At 38.8% G+C, this 19,170-nt stretch overlaps 1 protein-coding gene across 3 annotated transcripts in view; it reads right to left on the bottom strand.

Moving 5' to 3' along the window:
- Positions 1-19,170, bottom strand: part of LOC117421114 (tetratricopeptide repeat protein 39B-like) — a 44,513-nt gene that overhangs the window by 5,921 nt on the left and 19,422 nt on the right. For all 3 annotated transcript variants that reach the window (XM_059031764.1, XM_059031772.1, XM_059031765.1), the window contains 14 exons: positions 17,286-17,417; positions 14,490-14,566; positions 13,251-13,318; positions 10,678-10,742; positions 10,256-10,361; positions 9,289-9,354; positions 5,150-5,258; positions 3,906-3,973; positions 3,754-3,813; positions 2,818-2,979; positions 2,576-2,667; positions 1,943-2,063; positions 1,199-1,310; positions 475-592 (listed from right to left, as the gene is read on the bottom strand). In XM_059031764.1, coding sequence (XP_058887747.1) covers positions 475-592; positions 1,199-1,310; positions 1,943-2,063; positions 2,576-2,667; positions 2,818-2,979; positions 3,754-3,813; positions 3,906-3,973; positions 5,150-5,258; positions 9,289-9,354; positions 10,256-10,361; positions 10,678-10,742; positions 13,251-13,318; positions 14,490-14,566; positions 17,286-17,417 — 1,356 coding nt within the window. The remainder of the gene's footprint in view (positions 1-474; positions 593-1,198; positions 1,311-1,942; positions 2,064-2,575; positions 2,668-2,817; positions 2,980-3,753; positions 3,814-3,905; positions 3,974-5,149; positions 5,259-9,288; positions 9,355-10,255; positions 10,362-10,677; positions 10,743-13,250; positions 13,319-14,489; positions 14,567-17,285; positions 17,418-19,170) is intronic.

Below are 19,170 nucleotides of genomic sequence, written 5' to 3'. Positions count from 1 at the left end.
CACTGCCAAACATGAACTAGTTTAGATGTGTAATGACTGCATTATAGGATACTGACCTTAAGGTTAGGGTTTCGGTGTAGGGAGAGGATTATTCATTGTTTTATTAACAATAATATGATAGCCAATCAGAGTGCAGTGTCCTGACAGGAGAATTTCGTGTTACCTTTGTAAGGACAGCGCTATAATGATGTGCCCCCCACCCCCCCTAAGTAACTATTAAACACTGTATAGTGCTGAATTAAGAAATTGGAAGAAACTAAACTCTCAACTTTGAAACAACTTGCAGAAATACACATTCCTCAGGCTTGCTTCGAGGGCTCTTCTTTAGTACGTCTTTCTGGCCCAAGTCAAAATCTTAACGTAGGTACTGATTTTGACATTAAGTAGCCATATCAAATACACATAGCTTTTATTACTTTGATCACAAAAGCCTTTTTAACATGAACAACGTAAAAATGTCTCAGTAAACATTACCTCGTGGTGACTTGAGTGAAGCAGAGTTCAGCTTGCAAAAGACGACCCAAATGTTTCAGACAAAGTCCCTTCAACATCTGGATAAGGCACTGGTCATCAGGATGGTATTCTGAGGGATCTTTAACCAGATATAAAAAGTTATTCTAAATGCTTACACACACGCACGCACACATAAATACGGACCCAGCACCTCTGGCTTTCTTACTGTAGGAAAGGTTTAAAACTATGAAAGATTTCTATTTCTAAAATGTAATTTGCAAATGAATTTACATAAAAAACTTAACATAATGGGGCTTATTTTAAATAAACTAAAACATCAGTGGATCAGTCTATATATTATATCCTGCTGGTGTTTATCCCCAGGAGTGATTTGTTGACACCCCCCCCCACTTTTTATGAACGATCAAATAAGAAATACTAAAGAAAAGACAATTCAATTACAAAATGTTTCGACAAAGTTTTTTTCAAGGTCTTCAACTTTTTGTTTTACTTTTTAAAATCTGCCAGTACCAGAGGAAATCATTTAATTTATGCCCTGTACTGGAATTTTGCCAGGGCATACGTTATTACATCCCTGCTCTTCACTGAAAGATTGCTTCTAGATCGGGTAGAATGTAAAATGTTGGCTTCTCAAAACATACAGAAGAAACACGTTGCAGTGACTGAGCCAAGTGGTGTGAAACAACACAAGGTCTGTGTGCAAGCCCTCATTTGCCATACTTACTGGTTTCTTGGTTCAATGCCACTTCTGCTTGTTCAATTGTAATGAGCAGACTCTCTGTGTGGTCAGCCCTCTTGCCAACAATTGTAAAGCCATTCCAAACGTACATCATTTCCTGGGAAGATAGATAGATAGATAGATAGATAGATAGATAGATAAATAAATAAATAAATAGAGAGTAAATCACAAAAAAGCTTACTTTTAAAAATCGCAACACGTATTGTTTTCTAATTCAATAATAAAACAAATCTATTTGTAGAAGAAATGGGACACAAGGTGCCTGACCAGAGCTAGTAATTGTCATTCTCCTTTCCTTCCACTCATTTTATCTCACTATCACCTCAACCATTTAGTCCTGGGTCTTCTCAAGCGGAGACTGATACTGTGTCTAGGACTGAAGTATGTAGTGGCTTTGTGATTTGGACTAGGTCGAGACATCCAGACTTATTTCACTTCAGTATTTAAGGCATTAGCTTCACAATGTGTCTACTGTAATTGGCTTTCTTGTCATCTAGTTTCACAGGTCCCAATTAGCTTTAATCTTTACTGGGCTACCTTACTGTAAGAAAGCCAACATCGTCCAAGATGATCGCTATCCAGGGTCTGTGAAACTAGCGTTTTTATTTCTTAAAGTATTGAAAGTTAATGTTAAACAAAGTTAAGGTGCACTTGTCATTTTTAAATCAAAAAGGTAAATCAAAATAATAAATTCCTTTTCTATCGAAATGAAATGACATCTGTTCATACCAGAGCAGGTACCACCAGTTTCACAGGTTTTGGAGCAGAATAACGTCGGGACTTTCGCACAGCAAACTTTTCTGTAGGAATGGATTTACCAGCAATTTTCTGCTTTAACCCTTCAACTTGTCTAGTGAGAAACACAAAAAATCCAGAGAATGCAAAATTAGAAGAGAAGTACAGTAGTGTAAAATGTACAGCATCAGAAATGTACATCATCACCTTTAGAAAAAAAAACTGTTTGTTTCATTATCATTACTTCAGACCATAAAACACCATGAAGTACCACAAGGAATGATTACAAAAGATAAAAAAAAGAAATACAATGCTCATCCGGTTCCTAGTAGCCAATTGATCTCAAAACCTTATCAATTTGGATGTTAAAGGATCCAATTGATATAGCCTCAACAACATGATTAGGTAACCTATTCCATACCCTCAACATTCTCTGTGTAAAAAGTGTCTCCTTCCCTCTGTCCTGTGTCTATATCTACTTAATTTCCAGCAATTACATATTATTTAATATTTTTCTATGTAGATATAACCAGTGTCATTACAGCTTTACATGGATCAATTGCTAATTTTGACTGTGACCACAAACACTAATACCGTACAGTATTGTTGCCTTGATCAGTTACTTACTTAAACAGCTCAGTTACATTCTCCCCAGTCTGTGTGACAACTTCACCTGGAAGCATGCTTAGAATGGCAGCTTTCTGAAAGACATATATTGCCTGCAAAGACAAAAGACAGGCATGCTTAATTCTGTTGTTCTGACAAACTAAAGCAATACCTATATTAGTCCAGCAGAGGGCTCAGTTATTTATGATCATTTATTTATAATATTAAAGTTAGTTTGTACATGCTGGGTTGTGTTTATTTACCTTTGACCACTTGCTTTCCTTACAGAGCAGGTCTGCGTAGCGGTAAGCCTCTAGCCAATTCTGCTGGAAGGTGTGGCACCACATCAGCTCCCAGTAACAGAGGTGATGGATCTGTTTCCACTCCTGCTGGGATGCAATGCAGTCCTGAAACTTCACTTCAGCCTGTGTGTGGGGGAGAGCAGAGCAGCAAAGCAAAGCATTTCATTTATACAGAGAATCTTTCACATTATAAGATGACCCCATATTCACTGGTCTGTCTTTGTCACTATCTTAAACTTGACCTAAACACATGCACAGTACAAACTACATATTATTATAGCAGGTGCCCAACTCAGTGATCTGGCCAAGGCAATTAGCCATAACAAGCATTTCCTCAGCTTTTACAACCCTGTTATTGACATTTATGGTCCTTTTGGTGTCCGTAAGAATCCCACTAATTAACTTGTACATACCAGTTTCTATTAAATACTGAATGTAGAGAAATCCTGAACTCAATTAGGATGAGAAATATGTTTTGTATGTTAGTAACTATCGCAAAAGCCATCATAAAATCCTACCATTACTATTTTTTTTTCTTTTTTAATTATTGCAACATGTATTCTGTATGTGTATAGCATTTAATTGTATATGAAAAAAGACTGAAACTATATTGACTATAAAATAAAAAAAGTGGCCTAAACTGTACACATACTACTGTCAATACTAAGGATGACATCTATATTTGGCATGCAATATTTTTGATCATGATTAATTTGAATATATCTTGTACCAGGATGCCTCTGGTGATTGACAAAATAATCTAGGCAACCTCTACTTAAAAAGCAGTGTCTGAATGACAGTTTATTACATCTGTAGTGTACGGTGTAGCTGTGGGAATTTAATTTGTTGTTCATTTATAAAAGCATCCACAAGGGTGCACAGAAAAAAATAACCTACCTTCTCAAAGTTTCCTTTAAGTACCGCTATCCTGGCTGTATAAAATAAAATAATAGACCCCTTTAAAAAGAAAAAATGGATAAGTTATACATTTGAAATGCAAATCAAGTACAGAAGCTCAAGATTAAACGATGAAGTCCGGCATTACGTACGTTGGGGAATTTCTTGAGGTAGGGTTCCAACAGGGCTTCGGCTTCTACAAGGTTTCCTTCACCACAACCTACGGAGATTTCATTGAGAAAGGGGGGTTGTGGAAAGCAAATGACTGTTTAATACACTGTTGTCATGCAGTTCTAAAAAAGGGTCAAGGTGACTTAGTTCCAACTTCAAGGTCAGTTTTTAAAGTTTTCACAAGAAGCACATTGCACACTACCTTCTATACACGGACTAGAAAATTCAAGTCAAATGAGTACATCCTCTCTCCTGCAATGTATTCAAATGTGACATGTCATAAGCTGTGCACCTATTCAACAATGTGGCAAAAGCAGAAGGATCTCAAAAAGCAGTTTCAAAAATCACAACTGAGAGTGCCCACAGGCATGTGTAACACAAGTACACAACACACTCAAAATGTTGAGACTTGGGTTTTTAACACCCTGGAAACACATTACACAGCTTTAGTTTATCTAAATGGCCGGGGTATGGCCAGCCACTGCTGCTTAGATCATGTTGTTCCATGCTGTTCCTTAAAGTAGTTGCAGATAACAAAATACTTTGTATAGTAGCAAAAGAAACGTACGATATTGGAAACATCTATTTTTATTTTAAAATATCACAGCTGGTACTACTGCTACTAGTTTGTTTGCCTTGCTGGACCAATCTTGACCACTGGCTAATTTCACAATTCCATACATTTCCATGATAGTGGCACACATGCTGCTTCTGCCCTTACAGCAATCTTTGGGAGATGTAAACTACTGTAAAGGAGTGGTCTGCTTTTCATCAGATGCTCAAGTATGCATTATTACTGTGTCACAAGAAACACATTCAATAAGTGTATTTTTCACCACTAGAATCAATGAATCAAAACCACTGCTTCTGATGCACCAGTTTTGTTTGGTTTTGGTGCTTCAGTCATTGCTTAGACAAACTGTTTTGCAATGAGTTCCAAACAAACCCCCTTGATTCAAAGCACTTTGTAAAAAGCAACTAACTGTAGCAACAATGTGATACATTAGGGAAAAAAAGACAATATATATTAAAGCAAAAACAATATAAACCACAGCTTTCAGCTTGTATTGGGAGTCAGCATTTTTAAATTCTGTGGAGTCTGCTGTATTATTTTTTGTGTGTTTACCGCCCAGTTTGTTTACGGCTGTTGTAGCAGTAGAGATGCAAGCTTTACTCCCGCTAGACACAAAGTCATACAACCGAATGAAAAACAGGGGTTTCTTACCAAGGATTAAAGCAACGTAAGTGTGGTAAAGCAGCAGGGTCAGAACAGACAGTATAGCTCTCAGGCTGTGGCTAGAAGCCCCTTCTCGTAACTGGGAGAGCCCAAACTCCTGGGAGGCACAAAAACAAATGGCAGAATACTTTAAGGCGGTACAACAAACATTTTCACACATGCTTTAATTTGGAGGCTGTGTGGTCCAGTGGTTAAAGAAACGGGCTTGTAACCAGAAGGTCCCCGGTTCAAATCCCACCTCAGCCACTGACTCATTGTGTGACCCTGAGCAAGTCACTTAACCTCCTTGTGCTCCGTCTTTCGGGTGAGATGTAATTGTAAGTGACTCTGCATCTGATGCATAGTTCACACACCCTAGTCTCTGTAAGTCGCCTTGGATAAAGGCGTCTGCTAAATAAACAAATAATAATGCTATAGGGCAGGAGTGCCCTTGATTCCCGATGGCTTTTCCATATCAGGTTTTAAATATTCTCAATTAACACCGGTAAATAATTAAAAGATAACTACTTGAATGGAGGTGTAATTGGTTTAATTGAGTAATTAAGGGGTATGGTTGTACCAAGCATCTCGGATCAAATGACCCTCACTGTGCACCGTTGCTATAGGGTCATTTCATGCTCACTGTGACCAAATTCAGAGGATGCTGATTATACATATACAACACTAACTATTGCTGCCCTATCCACTCTCTATGTTCTGTCCCATACTCCACATCTCACTGGACGGGGAGGTGGGACTGGTCTTCTCCTCTCTCCCTCCTTACTTTTTTCTGTCCCCTCTGACCTCTCCTCACTCTGTTAACACCTTTGAATTTCACACTGTCCAACTAACTCTCCCTGTCAACTCCTGCTAATTGTACTGTACCGTCCCCCTGGACTTCTCAGTGACTTTCTCGATGAACTTGACTATCTCCTCTCCTCCATCCCCTCTCTGTCCACCCCAACTGTTCTGTTAGGTGATTTCAAAATCCATCTCTCTAATAGAGAGTGACACGGGAATGTCCCTGTCCCATCCCATCCCATCCCATCCCATCCCATGAATGTGTCATCATTTCCAATCCTGTCCCACCCTGTCATGTCCCGTCCCGTAATTTTATTAATTTCTGTCCCATCCTGTCCTGTCAAAAAAAAATCAACTTATTTGGAGCAACAGATATTTTTGTATTCATGGATAAAATTAGGGTTTATAGGGTTTTGCATTAAACACTACCGGTGTACTACTAGTAATTTGTTTTTAGTTTTTGTTTTTTCAGAAAATACAGTGCAAGCACAGGGTCTTTATGAACACAATATGCAATATAATGATGTAATATATAAATTCGGTAATATAAAAACAACTGTTTAGAGTTTTGAGCGGCAGTTTCAGTTTCTAAACCGGTTACTAAGCAACCTGGCTCAGAGATTTTAGTATGTCAATGAAATACAGTATTACGAACTATTAATTCATTGAAAAAATAAACAACAACAAAAAAAACAAAACATGGTATTGAAATAATATTTCATAAAAACGTTCAGGGAGTATCCATCATGTATTTATTTATTAAAAATCGTAGTATTATTCATACCCCTTCAAGGTAGCGCCGTAGCAGAACCTCCAAAATAGTAGCTGCTACGGCCAAATCGTAGCCATTGGCATCTCTGCATTATGATTAGGGGTAATATTCATAAAAACAGAAAATGTTCACATCCTTAATATACTATGTATATACAGTATGTATATAGAGAGATATGTTAAATACATGCCAGTAGCAATCCACAGCGTTCGGTTATTCTGTTAGTATCATTCATGTATCAATATTGTTAACAAAAGGACTGAGGGGCTCCCGAGTGGCACATCCAATAAAGGTGCTCCGCGCGGAGTGCAGGATGTGCCCTATAGCCTGGAGATCGCAGGTTCCAATCCAGGCTATGTCACAGCCGACCGTGACCGGGAGTTCCTAGGGGGCGGCGCACAATTGGCTGAGCGCTGCCCGGGTAGGGAGGGCTTAGGTCGGCAGGGGAATCCACGGCTCACCGCGCATCAGCGACCCCTGTGGCCGATAGGGCGCCTGTGGTTCTGCAGTGGAGCCGCCAGATCTGTGTTGTCCTCCGGCACTATAGGTCTGGTGGCATTGCTGTGGATCTGCAGTGCGAAAAATGACGGCTTGGCAGGAGCACGTTTCGGAGGACGCGTGTTCCAGCCGCCGTTTCCCGAGTCGGCGGGGGGATTGCGAGCGGTGAGCCGAGGATACAGATAATAATTGGGAATACTAAATTGGGTAAAAAACCGGGGTAAAAAAATTGGCAACGACTAAATATAAAAAAACAAAAAAACAAAAAAAAAGGACTGACATAACAAACAATTATGGGTAATATGAAATATTTTAAGTATCAATCTATGTTATACGCAAGGGTTTTTATTGACCATTCCGTGTTGCCAAGACGCTGCTTCTCCGCGGACATCTGCTGTCCCTCTGGTCCGTCCGTGTTGGTCTCTCTCTGAGTTTGAACCTTCTGAATCGGAGGCATACAGCTCGAATTGATACAGGAGACAATCCCTGTTCTCTCCCTAAATCAGATCCATCACTACATAATTCACATTCATAAGAGGTGCCTGAACCTGATAAAATTAGGCTACTCTCACTTTCACTGTCACTGTCAGCCACACTGGCAGATGCAAGGAGCCAAGAGGTCACAGTCTTCTGGCTCCACACCAGGACATGGAGATCGCCCTCTGTGTATTTCTGGGTATTATTTGATTAATTATAGCGTGATTAAACATAATTTGGTAAAATTAATGTGATTATATGTTCAAGTGAGACCTGTTAATATTATGTTTTATGTTTATGGTAACAGTCAAGTTCCATGTCATAAGCTCTTTAATGACTTTAAAAGAGCAAAAGAACACTCTTCCTGTCTGCTGGTGGCAGAGTAGTCCCGTTCCTTCCCATTCCCTGAAGTTTAAATCCCGTTCTTGCCCGTCCTGAGAACTTTATTTTTTTTTTTATTTCCCGGTCCAGCCCATTCCTGTGAGCTTCACTCCTATACCATCTCATCCCGCAAAATTTAACACCATGGGATTCCCATCTTCATGTCACTCTCTACTCTCCAACCGGATTCTGCTGGATTCATTCCTCTCCTTCAACTTCTCTCTCTCTCCATTCCCTCCTATAAAGCCGTCCGTCAACTGGACCTCACCTTCCACAGGGCCTACCGCCCCTCCACCCTCAGTCACCCCTCTGGACCTCTCTAATCACTATTTCATCTCTTTTTCTCTATCTCTCCCCTCTCTCCCTACTCCACCTACCCTCACTGTCCCCTTCCGCAGTAACCTCCGCTCTCTCTCCCCTTCTGTCCTTGCCTCAACCGCTCTCTCTCTCTCTCACCTCCCTCCTATCGACTCCTTCTCCCAACTCTTTGTAGACTCTGCTACCTCCACCCTCTTCTCCCTCACCTCCTCTCTCGACTCCCTCTGTCCCCTCACCTCCCGACCTGCCCGCTCCTCCTGGATGCACTCGCATCACCTCAAACTCAACCTCTCTAAATTTGACCTCCTTTTCTTCCCCTCCTCATCTTCCCCCTCCTCTGATCTCTCTATCTCCACTCCTCTGGAATCTACCACGCTCTCTCCCTCCTCCTCAACCAAGAACCTCAGAGTAACCCTGGACCCCTGCCTCTCCTACTCCCAGCACATCTCTGATGTAACTATCAACACTTATCTGCTCTTGAACTGCCCAGATATCAAATCGTACTGTGTTTTGTATTTGCTCTTATTAGGACTGAAGTCATTGTATTTTGTATCTTGCTCTTAATTGTACTGTAATTTTTGATGTATAATGTATTTTTTGTATACAACTTTAAGTCGTCCTGGGTAAGGGCATCTGCTAAGAAATAAATAATAATAATAAACCACTTTGAGAACCACATTGACTGCATGGTGTCGTGTGCATCCATAAGAGGAGCTGTGTAACTACACTTCGTAACAAAGTATCTGAGGTGGTAACAGTTTCCATTTAGCCTGGGAACATGCTTTTAACTGTTTTGAAAAGCCCAATTGCTGGTAGCCATGGAGATTCACTAACCAGAATGGAGAACAGAATTGAAAAGATACATTTCAAAAGCAGAGAGATGTTTGTGATTTAGTCTTACCCTATTGCCTGAAAACCCAATAAATTCCAGAAGCCTTAGAACTCTTGCAGGTAGGAGGGACAGCATCTGAAAATGAGAGGGAAAAAAAAACTAAAAATCTTAATAAAATTGCTTTGTAGACTTGGATATACACAATGCTGTGAAAAAATGTAAATCTTATTTCTTTTCCCCTATTTATTTCACTCATGAAGTTGTCATTATAAATGATTACTGATAAATATAAACTGATTAAACACCATGCACTACATGATGTTTATACTTTTAAAAAGGCACTGCACACCAGATGTGTTTATCCCATTTTTTAAAAATACATTAAATATCCATGGAAACCAACTTCTCTTATGGTCCTTTGCCTACCAAGTATGAAACTGTTGTATGAGAGTAATTAATTACTTTTGGAATCTAAATAATTTTGTTTCAATCTGACTTTACATGTGTTAAAAATGACAACCAAGAAGAACATAATAAATTGAAGAACGAGAAAAGGCTATTCTACGCTCGCTCGCTTTGGTGCCAGCGTGGTCAATTAACACTCAGGAGAGGAAAAACAAAAAACCCTAACCAGGTTAGTAGGGTAAAAATGAAACCTCTGGGAATCCCTGGCTAGACAGACCATCCTTCCTCCAGGCGGCTAGCTAAAGGTCTTATTGTGATGCATTAAACTGGCCTTCATGCAGTTGTACAGTGGTTTAAAATCAGCCATCTTTGTGCTGAATGTACGAGTGACAACACATCTTTTTACAATGAATCCAGTGTGCACCGGCCTTATTAATATTAATGACAGCATATCATAAAAGGCCACGCACAGATTATTAGGTGTCACTACAATGGAATCATGGGTCACAGTGACCTGAAAGTATTTCATGAGAATCACACTCATTTCAGATTACTGATATTATAGCAGTGAAAAAGGCACTATAGAGCATATGCAGTTTTCAATGTAACTTTAAAGCAATGCCAAACATACCAGATTGAATGCTCCAATTCCTAAATTCACGCCCCCTTCAAACTGGCAGTAGGTTTCATTCTTGCCAGAAAGATCCTGAGTCATGTTTAAAAGCTGCTGACATTCCCTGGCAGCCATTAGAAAAGTGTTAGACATAACTCCAAACATTTATTAGATGACATTAAACTAAAGCCACAATTTACAAATACAACCATTGAAATAAAACAGTTGTTTACGCATTGGAGTGTAAACCTTTGAAACTATTATTCAACTGTATGAAAACACTGTCTCTGCTGTTTGTTGCTAGTGTTATCACTAGAGCTCAGCGAGTATAGAAGTGATTGCTATTCTCCAAGCATGTAGTACCTCTGTAGAAATGTATTCATTTATTTAGAACCAGCAATTTCCACATTGATAAAATTGCAAAAGGCAATATTGCTTACTTGTATATTTGGTAACTTGTTCTGATTTTGAGCCCACCTTTGATAAAGTTGATCATGTTTTCATCCTAGTAGGAGATAAAGGGACACACACACACCACAGTTTTAAACTAAAAAAAAAAATTATAAAAAGAAGTTTCTGGGAAAACCCGATGTCCTAAATGTCACCACCTTTCATGAACATCTTAACAAGAACTTGTTCACATCAGTGGTTTGTTTAGTACTGGTCCCAATCTGTACCATAATACAAATTCCTTGAATAGACTTTTTTCTAATGTTTGAGATACTTATGTATTTAATACTGCATTAGTTATATCCCTACGAATAAATACAGAAACATCTGTAAACATTTTGATAAATCAAAGTTTCAAGGTTTCTAAAGCTATTATCAGCATTTCTTTAGGATTGCACTGTCTGCATTACAGGTCAGTCCAGACTACCATGTTTCAGATTAGCATACACTTTATTCAAAATGCCACCTTCTTAGCAGTATAGGTTTAGCTCAGTAGTTCAATCTCACGAGTGAGTCTATTTAATAAACACTGTTTTGTTTATTTCCAGGTAAAGTCCCTCTCTACAATGCCATAGACTCGGGCTGTATTTGAATGTATACCTTCACTGATCACCACTTCTCAATTCACTCTCATTTTAAATGGTGGGATAGATGTGGTCATGGAAGCATTTTTAAAAGACGGAATCACTACACTGTTGTATTATTGATCTCAACCTAGACTTGAATCCAGGTGCACTTCTTAAGTATAGAAGAAAAGAAGAAAAAAAAAAAAAGCTGTTCCTGAATACAATCCTATTTGTTGTGATTTACTAAAAAGGTAACAGACTGCAGACTGGGCCTTCTGCTTCGCGACAACCATAGTTAACTAAAACCAACCGATACAGTGCCTTGCATAAGTATTCACCCCCCTTGGACTTTTCCACATTTTGTAGTGTTACAACCTGGAATTAAAATGGATTGAATTAGGATTTTTTGTCACTGATCTACACAATATAGTCCATAATGTTGACATGGGGAAAAAAATCTACATATTTTTCAAAATTATTTACAAATAAGTATTCACCCCCTTTGCTGTGACAGCCCTAAATAAGCTCTGGTGCAACCAATTACCTTCAGACGTCACATAATTAGTTGAATGGAGTCCACCTGTGTGCAATTAAAGTGTCACATGATCTCAGATTAAATACACCTGTTTCTGGAAGGCTCCAGAGTTTGTCAGAGAGCATATCTAAACAAACAGCATCATGAAGACCAAGGAGCTATCAAAACAATTCTGGGATAAAGTTCTGGAGAAGCACCAATCAGGGTTGGGTTATAAAAAAATATCCCCCGGAGCACCGTTAAATCCATTATTAAAAAATGAAAAGAATATGGCACAACCACGACTCTGCCCAGAGAAGGCCGTCCACCAAAACTCAGTGACCAAGGAAGGAGGACATTAGTCAAAGAAGCAACCAAGAGGCCAGTGGTAACACTGAAGGAGCTGGAGAGATCCACAGCTGAGATGGGAGAAACCGTCCATGGGACAACTATAACCCGGACGCTCCACAAAGCTGGAGCTTTATGGAAGAGTGGCGAGAAGAAAGCCATTGCTGAAAAAAACCCATATCAAATCCCGTTTGGATTTTGCCAAAAGGCATGTGGGAGACACAGCAAACATGTGGAAAAAGGTTCTCGGTCTGATGAGACCAAAATTGAACTTTATGGCCTTAGCGCAAAACGCTATGTGTGGCTCAAAGCCAACACTGCTCATCACCCTGAGAACACCATCCCCACGGTGAAGCATGGTGGTGGCAGCATCATGTTATGGGGATGCTTTTCATCGGCAGGGACTGGGAAACTGGTCAGGATTGAGGGCAAGATGGATGGAGCCAAATACAGGGAAATTCTAGAGGAACACCTGTTTCAGTCTGCAAGAGACCTGGGACTGGGACGGAGGTTCACCTTCCAGCAGGACAATGATCCTAAACACACAGCCAAAGCTACACTGGAGTGGTTTAAAAACAAGAACCTGAATGTCTTAGAATGGCCCAGTCAAAGCCCAGACCTCAATCCGATTGAGAATCTGTGGCAAGACTTGAAAATTGCTGTTCACCAATGGTCCCCATCCAACTTGACAGAGCTTGAGCAATTTTGCCAAGAAGAATGGGCAAAAATTGCAGGATCCAGATGTGCAAAGCTGGTAGAGACTTACCCAAAAAGACTCACAGCTGTAATTGCTGCCAAAGGTGCTTCTACCAAATATTGACTCAGGGGGGTGAATACTTATGCAACCAACAAATGTCTTTTTTTGTTTAATTAACTTTTGTGTCACAATAAAAAATATTTTGCACCTTCAAAGTGTTAAGTATGTTGTGTAAATCAAATGGTAAAAATCTCAATTAAATCCATTTTAATTCCAGGTTGTAACACTACAAAATGTGGAAAAGTCCAAGGGGGGTGAATACTTATGCAAGGCACTGTATGTACATCGAACAGTAAAATTATTTCTGTACCTTCTGAGTCTATACAATTAAATATTGTTTTGGCCTTGAAAAAAAGAATGCTTAGGTGAGCCGTTTACCTGCAGAAATGTTAGGGCCGCTTTCTGTAGCAAGCACTCTGCATAGCAGAGATCTGCATGCATTTCCTCTAAAGAAAAAAAAAAAAGAAAAAATGATTATTTGTATTTATTATGCCAGCAAACTCTTCAAAGTTGTACTTTATTTAGCAGAAAAATAAAACCTGAATTAAACACAGTACCCAACTGGATTTATTTTATTTATTTTTTTTAAAAGGGGTTTACAGTATACATTAAATATTCACAATTTTAAAAGTACAGACAGTACTAAAAGGGTAGATTCAATAAAAAGAAAAACATGATAGCACCTGCATTATTTCCATTTTGCACAGCAACATTCAATCAAACTTTCTAGAGGCCCAGTATGCAATATGTGTTTTAAAGTACCAGTAAGGGTTTACTGAATGTTAACACAATTTTGGGCTATTTGTTTGTGGTGTTTCCAGGTTGTGTCAGACTGTCTTGAAGTTTGATTTATTAGTGTCATTTCCAATTCCTTTTTAAAATCAATTCCCAGTTCCAATTGCAACTCCCATTCCTTTTTTAATCAATTCCAATTCCAATGCAATGTCCTTCAAAGCAATGGGAACTGGAATTAGAAACAAAATTTGAAAAGTATCTGGAATTGAAAAAGGAATTGACCCCAACCCTGAACAAGACCAGTATCAGTCTGTCAAAACTGCATCAGTCCTACAAGTACTGTACAGTGTCTTTTTTACTCATTCATGTTTTTTATATTGTATCACTGGTGGGCCATTTCAATGATTATATCAATGAAATATTATATTACAGAACCTAGGCAGTATATTATGACCATCACATCCAATCAGATCACTTAGTTGCCGTAGGATATGTCATTTTTTTGATTTCTGTAGTGTATGAAATAGAACACATTTAAAAGCTGAAAAAAACCCCAAAACATTCCATCACTACAGCAACTGTAGAGGCTACCGCAGAAGAGTGCAAAGTAAAAAGCTAAAATGTCTAGATCTATTTGGGCACCCGAGAAAAGAAAACAACATAAAGGTAAAACAGAACACGTTTTAAAAGTATTTTTCTATAAAGTAATGGTGTATAATAGTGGTGATATGTTTTTAAGTGCAGTGAACTTGGAGGTAAATCCCAAAAGGTAGTGATGTTTATTAAAATTCTGATTGTTTGCCTCTTACATTACACCTTACCGCTTAATAAAGACACACACACACACACACAGTAGTATAGGTGTATTAGCTCATCTTTTACCTTCTTTGAATTGGTCAGCTGCTTGTTTGGAAACTAAATTGGATATAGATTCCACAACTGTGTTCTTTTTTCTAAACCTAAGAAAGTAAAGAAGAGAATACAAATTAAAAGGATATGAGGGAGGCAGTCACATCCCTCACATTTTCTTTGGGTAAACTGAAATAAAAAAAATATCTTTGCACATATCTAAAAGAACCACTTGTCCTCTTGTGATGAAAGGAGGTCAGTGTGCTAAAAAGAAAGGTCTATTGGGTACAGGCTGTCTCTCCATCCATCTTACAGATTGTGTGTCATATCAAATGTATTTATTCCATTCTTTTCTGTTTCAAAACTACACAGTCATCTTCATACTGTGTTTAAAAAGTGTTTTTGATCACTTGTGGATCTAGAGCTGCCAATAGGATGTTTTTCTGCAGTAACAAACAGTACAGTTGCTCAGGGGAGAACGTCCAATTTTAGAAATGAGAAAGCAAGGAACATGATTATTGACAATGACCTACTTTATTATACTATCCTCAGTGTTGAGGATGTCACCAAAAAGCTGAGTCAACACCCCTGATCATTACACAATAAAACCAGCATCCATGCTGTACAGAGGGCCCTCATAATCTCAAGCTATGTAATGTCACGTTCTATTGATTCTGTGGGGGTTAGAGAAGTACAGACTATATGATTGTGACAGGATGGTCGTGTGAGGTGACGTCAGGACAGATGCAGGAACCAAAACACTGACACCAGTACTGCAGTTAAAGGCGCTTGCGTCGTTTTATTTTAATACAAAAATAAAATAAAAGGTTTAAACAAAAACAATGTACTCGCAGAGCAAAATAAAAGGTTTAAACAAAACAAAATCACGAACACAAAAACAATACTGAGGTCCGACTGGGCAGCAGCTCTCGTTCCTCTCAAACACCCACCACGAGCTGGGAATACTGCAGGCTTATATACAGGTAACCATCCCCCGATTAGCAACACATTAATCACTTAATTCGGGAGATGGCCACCTTCTGCACAAGGTTTTTTTAATTCCTGTGGATGGAGCTACCCATCCACGCTACCAAACAAAATAACAAAACACATGCCTACGCCGTCAAAACATAATAAATAAATCATAATACAAAACAATAAATTATACTGCACAGGGAGACCATGTTCTAAAAAAAAACAAAAAAAAAAACACAATGTACAGGGCAACTTGCCCTGTTACAATGATATTACATACTTAGATTTTGTTTTGAATACTTGAAATGCCAGCTTTCAACTATAGCGAATATATCCATTTTTATTTATTGTTAACAGGTTTTTATTTTGAAAGGGCTTTAACTTGCACAAACAAAATAAGGGTATTTTTTCCCCTAAGATGAAAGAAAATTTTTTATTTTCCTGTCATGCTAGAGAAAAGAACATGCATAACTGTCTTATCTAAACACATACAGACTATATTGTGGCGAACCTCGGTTCCTGCAAGCGGCGATACCGCTGTACAAAAGAGCCAGGCTCCCTTGCAGGAGCAGATATCGGGCTTATGTCTTCATGTTAAGATTGTGTCACCTACCAGCCCTGACCCCTACCCCCGTGCATGCTACATTATATTGCCAGTTCTGTACAAATAATGTTTTTAAACTTTAAGGTATTTCTTAAGCACGGGTCCTAATCTTGCACTAAAGACATTTTAAGGTAATTAAGCCTTAACATTTGTACTAAAATGTGACAAAATGTGGAATGCGTTCTCATGACAAAACACAGTCGTTGAACAACACTGCTGTAACTGACTCTGTTGGAAAACATGGATCGAGAATTGATTAGCAGTTTGCTACGCATGTGGACTGGCAGAGCTATACTGGTGTTCTTTTCTGAAAAGAAACTAATATTGCAGATAGCAGACTGTTTGGTTCAAATTGCATGTACTGCTAACAATTGATAAGAGACCTTGTGTCTACAAGCTTCTTGTCTAACATTGACCTCAAGCTAACAAGATATTGGTGCTGTGGACCAGGAGGGGCTAGGCTCTAAGACTTTTAGGAATACAAAGCATAAAGGGGCTAGAAGGCTCCCAGGGGCTGCCGTTGGACCAAGAGGTTCACAAGGAAAGTAAGAGATAATACTACTGGACTTGAAGGGTCTAAGGCAAAACGGAGAGAAGATGACAAAAACCAGATGTATCGACCTTTTTGGGGCACCAGGGGTTTGAGGAATGCACTGAGTTCAGAGGTCGTCACACTAGACACACACACACACACACACACACACACACACATACACTCACACTCACACTAAATGAAATATATGTTAACAGGATAATGAGTTGTACCTTTTCTATTGGTTAAGTGTCAGAGAAAGAGGAGGAGAGAGACACCTATGCAGAAGGGTATTTAATGTCATGCAACAATTGTAAGAACGAGTATTCTGTGTCCTGTACCTGGGACCAGACTCCCTGCATATTTCAATAAACCTAACAACTGACTGAAGAAAAGGACTCTGTGCAGTTTCTTGAATCTACCTACTCACCATCCTCTTTTTAAAGTTACATCAGACTCCCCATGCAGCTTCCTTTAAATACAGTCTAAAGTTTTGAATTTGAAATAAAACTTTAGATTTAGTGAGAGATAATAAAAGAGCAAGTCTATAAAACACATTCACATCACTGTCACGAATTAATATGTGATTAAAGAATATATTTCTCCTAAATCAATGAAAAACATATATTCGTAACCAAGATAAATGAGCACCTGTAATTCGTCTTTTACTGAATATTGCTGTTCTTATTTGGTTACCAATGCTGCTTTAATCCCTTACCTTTGGCAGGTCTGTAGTGCATCTTTCATTACGCTGATGCCCATCTGGATGTCTTGGTGTTCGAAGGTCATGGCCGCCTGCATCACCAAGATTGTGCTGTATCCCAGGGCATGGTACATGCTAGCCTTCGCCCTGCCATTAAGAAGTAGTTTACACTTTAATAATGCAGAGTGATTCAGAGTTGTGTTGCTCAAATACTGACGTTTACCCACTTTCCCCCCCATACAGAGGTCATTAACTATCTTTCTGCTAAATACACTGAACGAAATGCTACCCACAGAGTCCAATATCCTCATTCTAGAAAGGCATGCAAGGCTGTGATGTTTCAGTTCTGTTGGTTCCATCTGATGGAACAGCTTGGGCCATTGCTTGAAACACTCAATTAAAGTATACTCTGTAAAACTCAAAAAGAAACAACAACATGTATACAATTTAATGAGAAAGGTTTGCCTATGATGGATCACAGCTCAATAAAATCTGAAAGCGATTTATTAAATCTGTACTGAAGCATTGTGAAAAAATACAAAGATGTTTTCTAGACAACCATATTGGATAGGCGGTCAAAGCGAAAATCACTCCGCGAAATCCTCAATGGTGGTTGTTATACCTTCCGTTTCAACAAACAGTGTCACCAGACAACAACGAACACATTGAAGATCAAACCAAACAGGCTGCTCTTTGCACTGCTCCCCAGGTAACCTCTCCAAACTGTTTTTGTACTGTTGCCTGTGTTCCTATCCCAGCTTCAGCTACTTGTGATCCTGTGCTACAGTGTCCTTCTAGCAAATACCTTCTTATTTGACACCAGTAACTTACTGTGTATATTAAACAATTTCTCTTATTTACATACTAGAAACAGTCATTTGGGGAAATCGGCTAACCCCAACACACAGTTACTATATTAAAATGCAGAAGATATTGGAAAGACTAATTTTTATTTAAAAAAAAAATGTTTAGAGTGGACAACATCAAATGCAATGTCTGGGCACTAATTAAACCTAATAGGTGAATTTAGCCAAACTAAAGACAGCTGGAGAGGAGTATGTGGTGGGGATTAAAACATATCAAATTGAAGTGACAGTAGTCAGTATGATGGCAAATATCATATGGGAGATACTGAAATTGAAGAAAGGAACTATGAAAAAGACCTAGGAGTTTATGTTGACTCAGAAATGTCTTCATCTAGACAATGTGGGGAAGCTATAAAAAAGGCCAACAAGATGCTCGGATATATTGTGAGAAGCGTTGAATTTAAATCAAGGAAAGTCATGTTAAAACTTTACAATGCATTAGTAAGACTTCACCTAGAATATTGTGTTCAGTTCTGGTCACCTCGTTACAAAAAGGATATTGCTGCTCTAGAAAGAGTGCAAAGAAGAGCAACCAGAATTATCCCGGGTTTAAAAGGCATGTCGTATGCAGACAGGCTAAAAGAATTGAATCTATTCAGTCTTGAACAAAGAAGACTACGCAGTGATCTGATTCAAACATTCAAAATCCTAAAAGGTATAGACAATGTCGACCCAGGGGACTTTTTTGACCTGAAAAAAGAAACAAGGACCAGGGGTCACAAATGGAGATTAGATAAAGGGGCATTCAGAACAGAAATAGGAAGCACTTTTTTACACAGAGAATTATGAGGGTCTGAAACTAACTCCCCAGTAATGTTGTTGAAGCTGACACCCTGGGATCCTTCAAGAAGCTGCTTGAGGAGATTCTGGGATTAATAAGCTACTAACAACCAAACGAGTAAGATGGGCTGAATGGCCTCCTCTCGTTTGTAAACTTTCTTATGTTCTTAAAAGGTATGTTTAAATAAACAATCATTACATAATATGACCAGTTGTGTTTTCTTTAACACAACATTCTTTAAAATCACATCTCT

This window comes from Acipenser ruthenus, chromosome 1, assembly GCF_902713425.1.
Source record: "Acipenser ruthenus chromosome 1, fAciRut3.2 maternal haplotype, whole genome shotgun sequence".
In the NCBI taxonomy this organism is placed as follows: domain Eukaryota; kingdom Metazoa; phylum Chordata; class Actinopteri; order Acipenseriformes; family Acipenseridae; genus Acipenser; species Acipenser ruthenus.
Note: the sequence above shows the minus strand (reverse complement) of the source record. Positions and strands in the feature narration are given on the sequence as shown.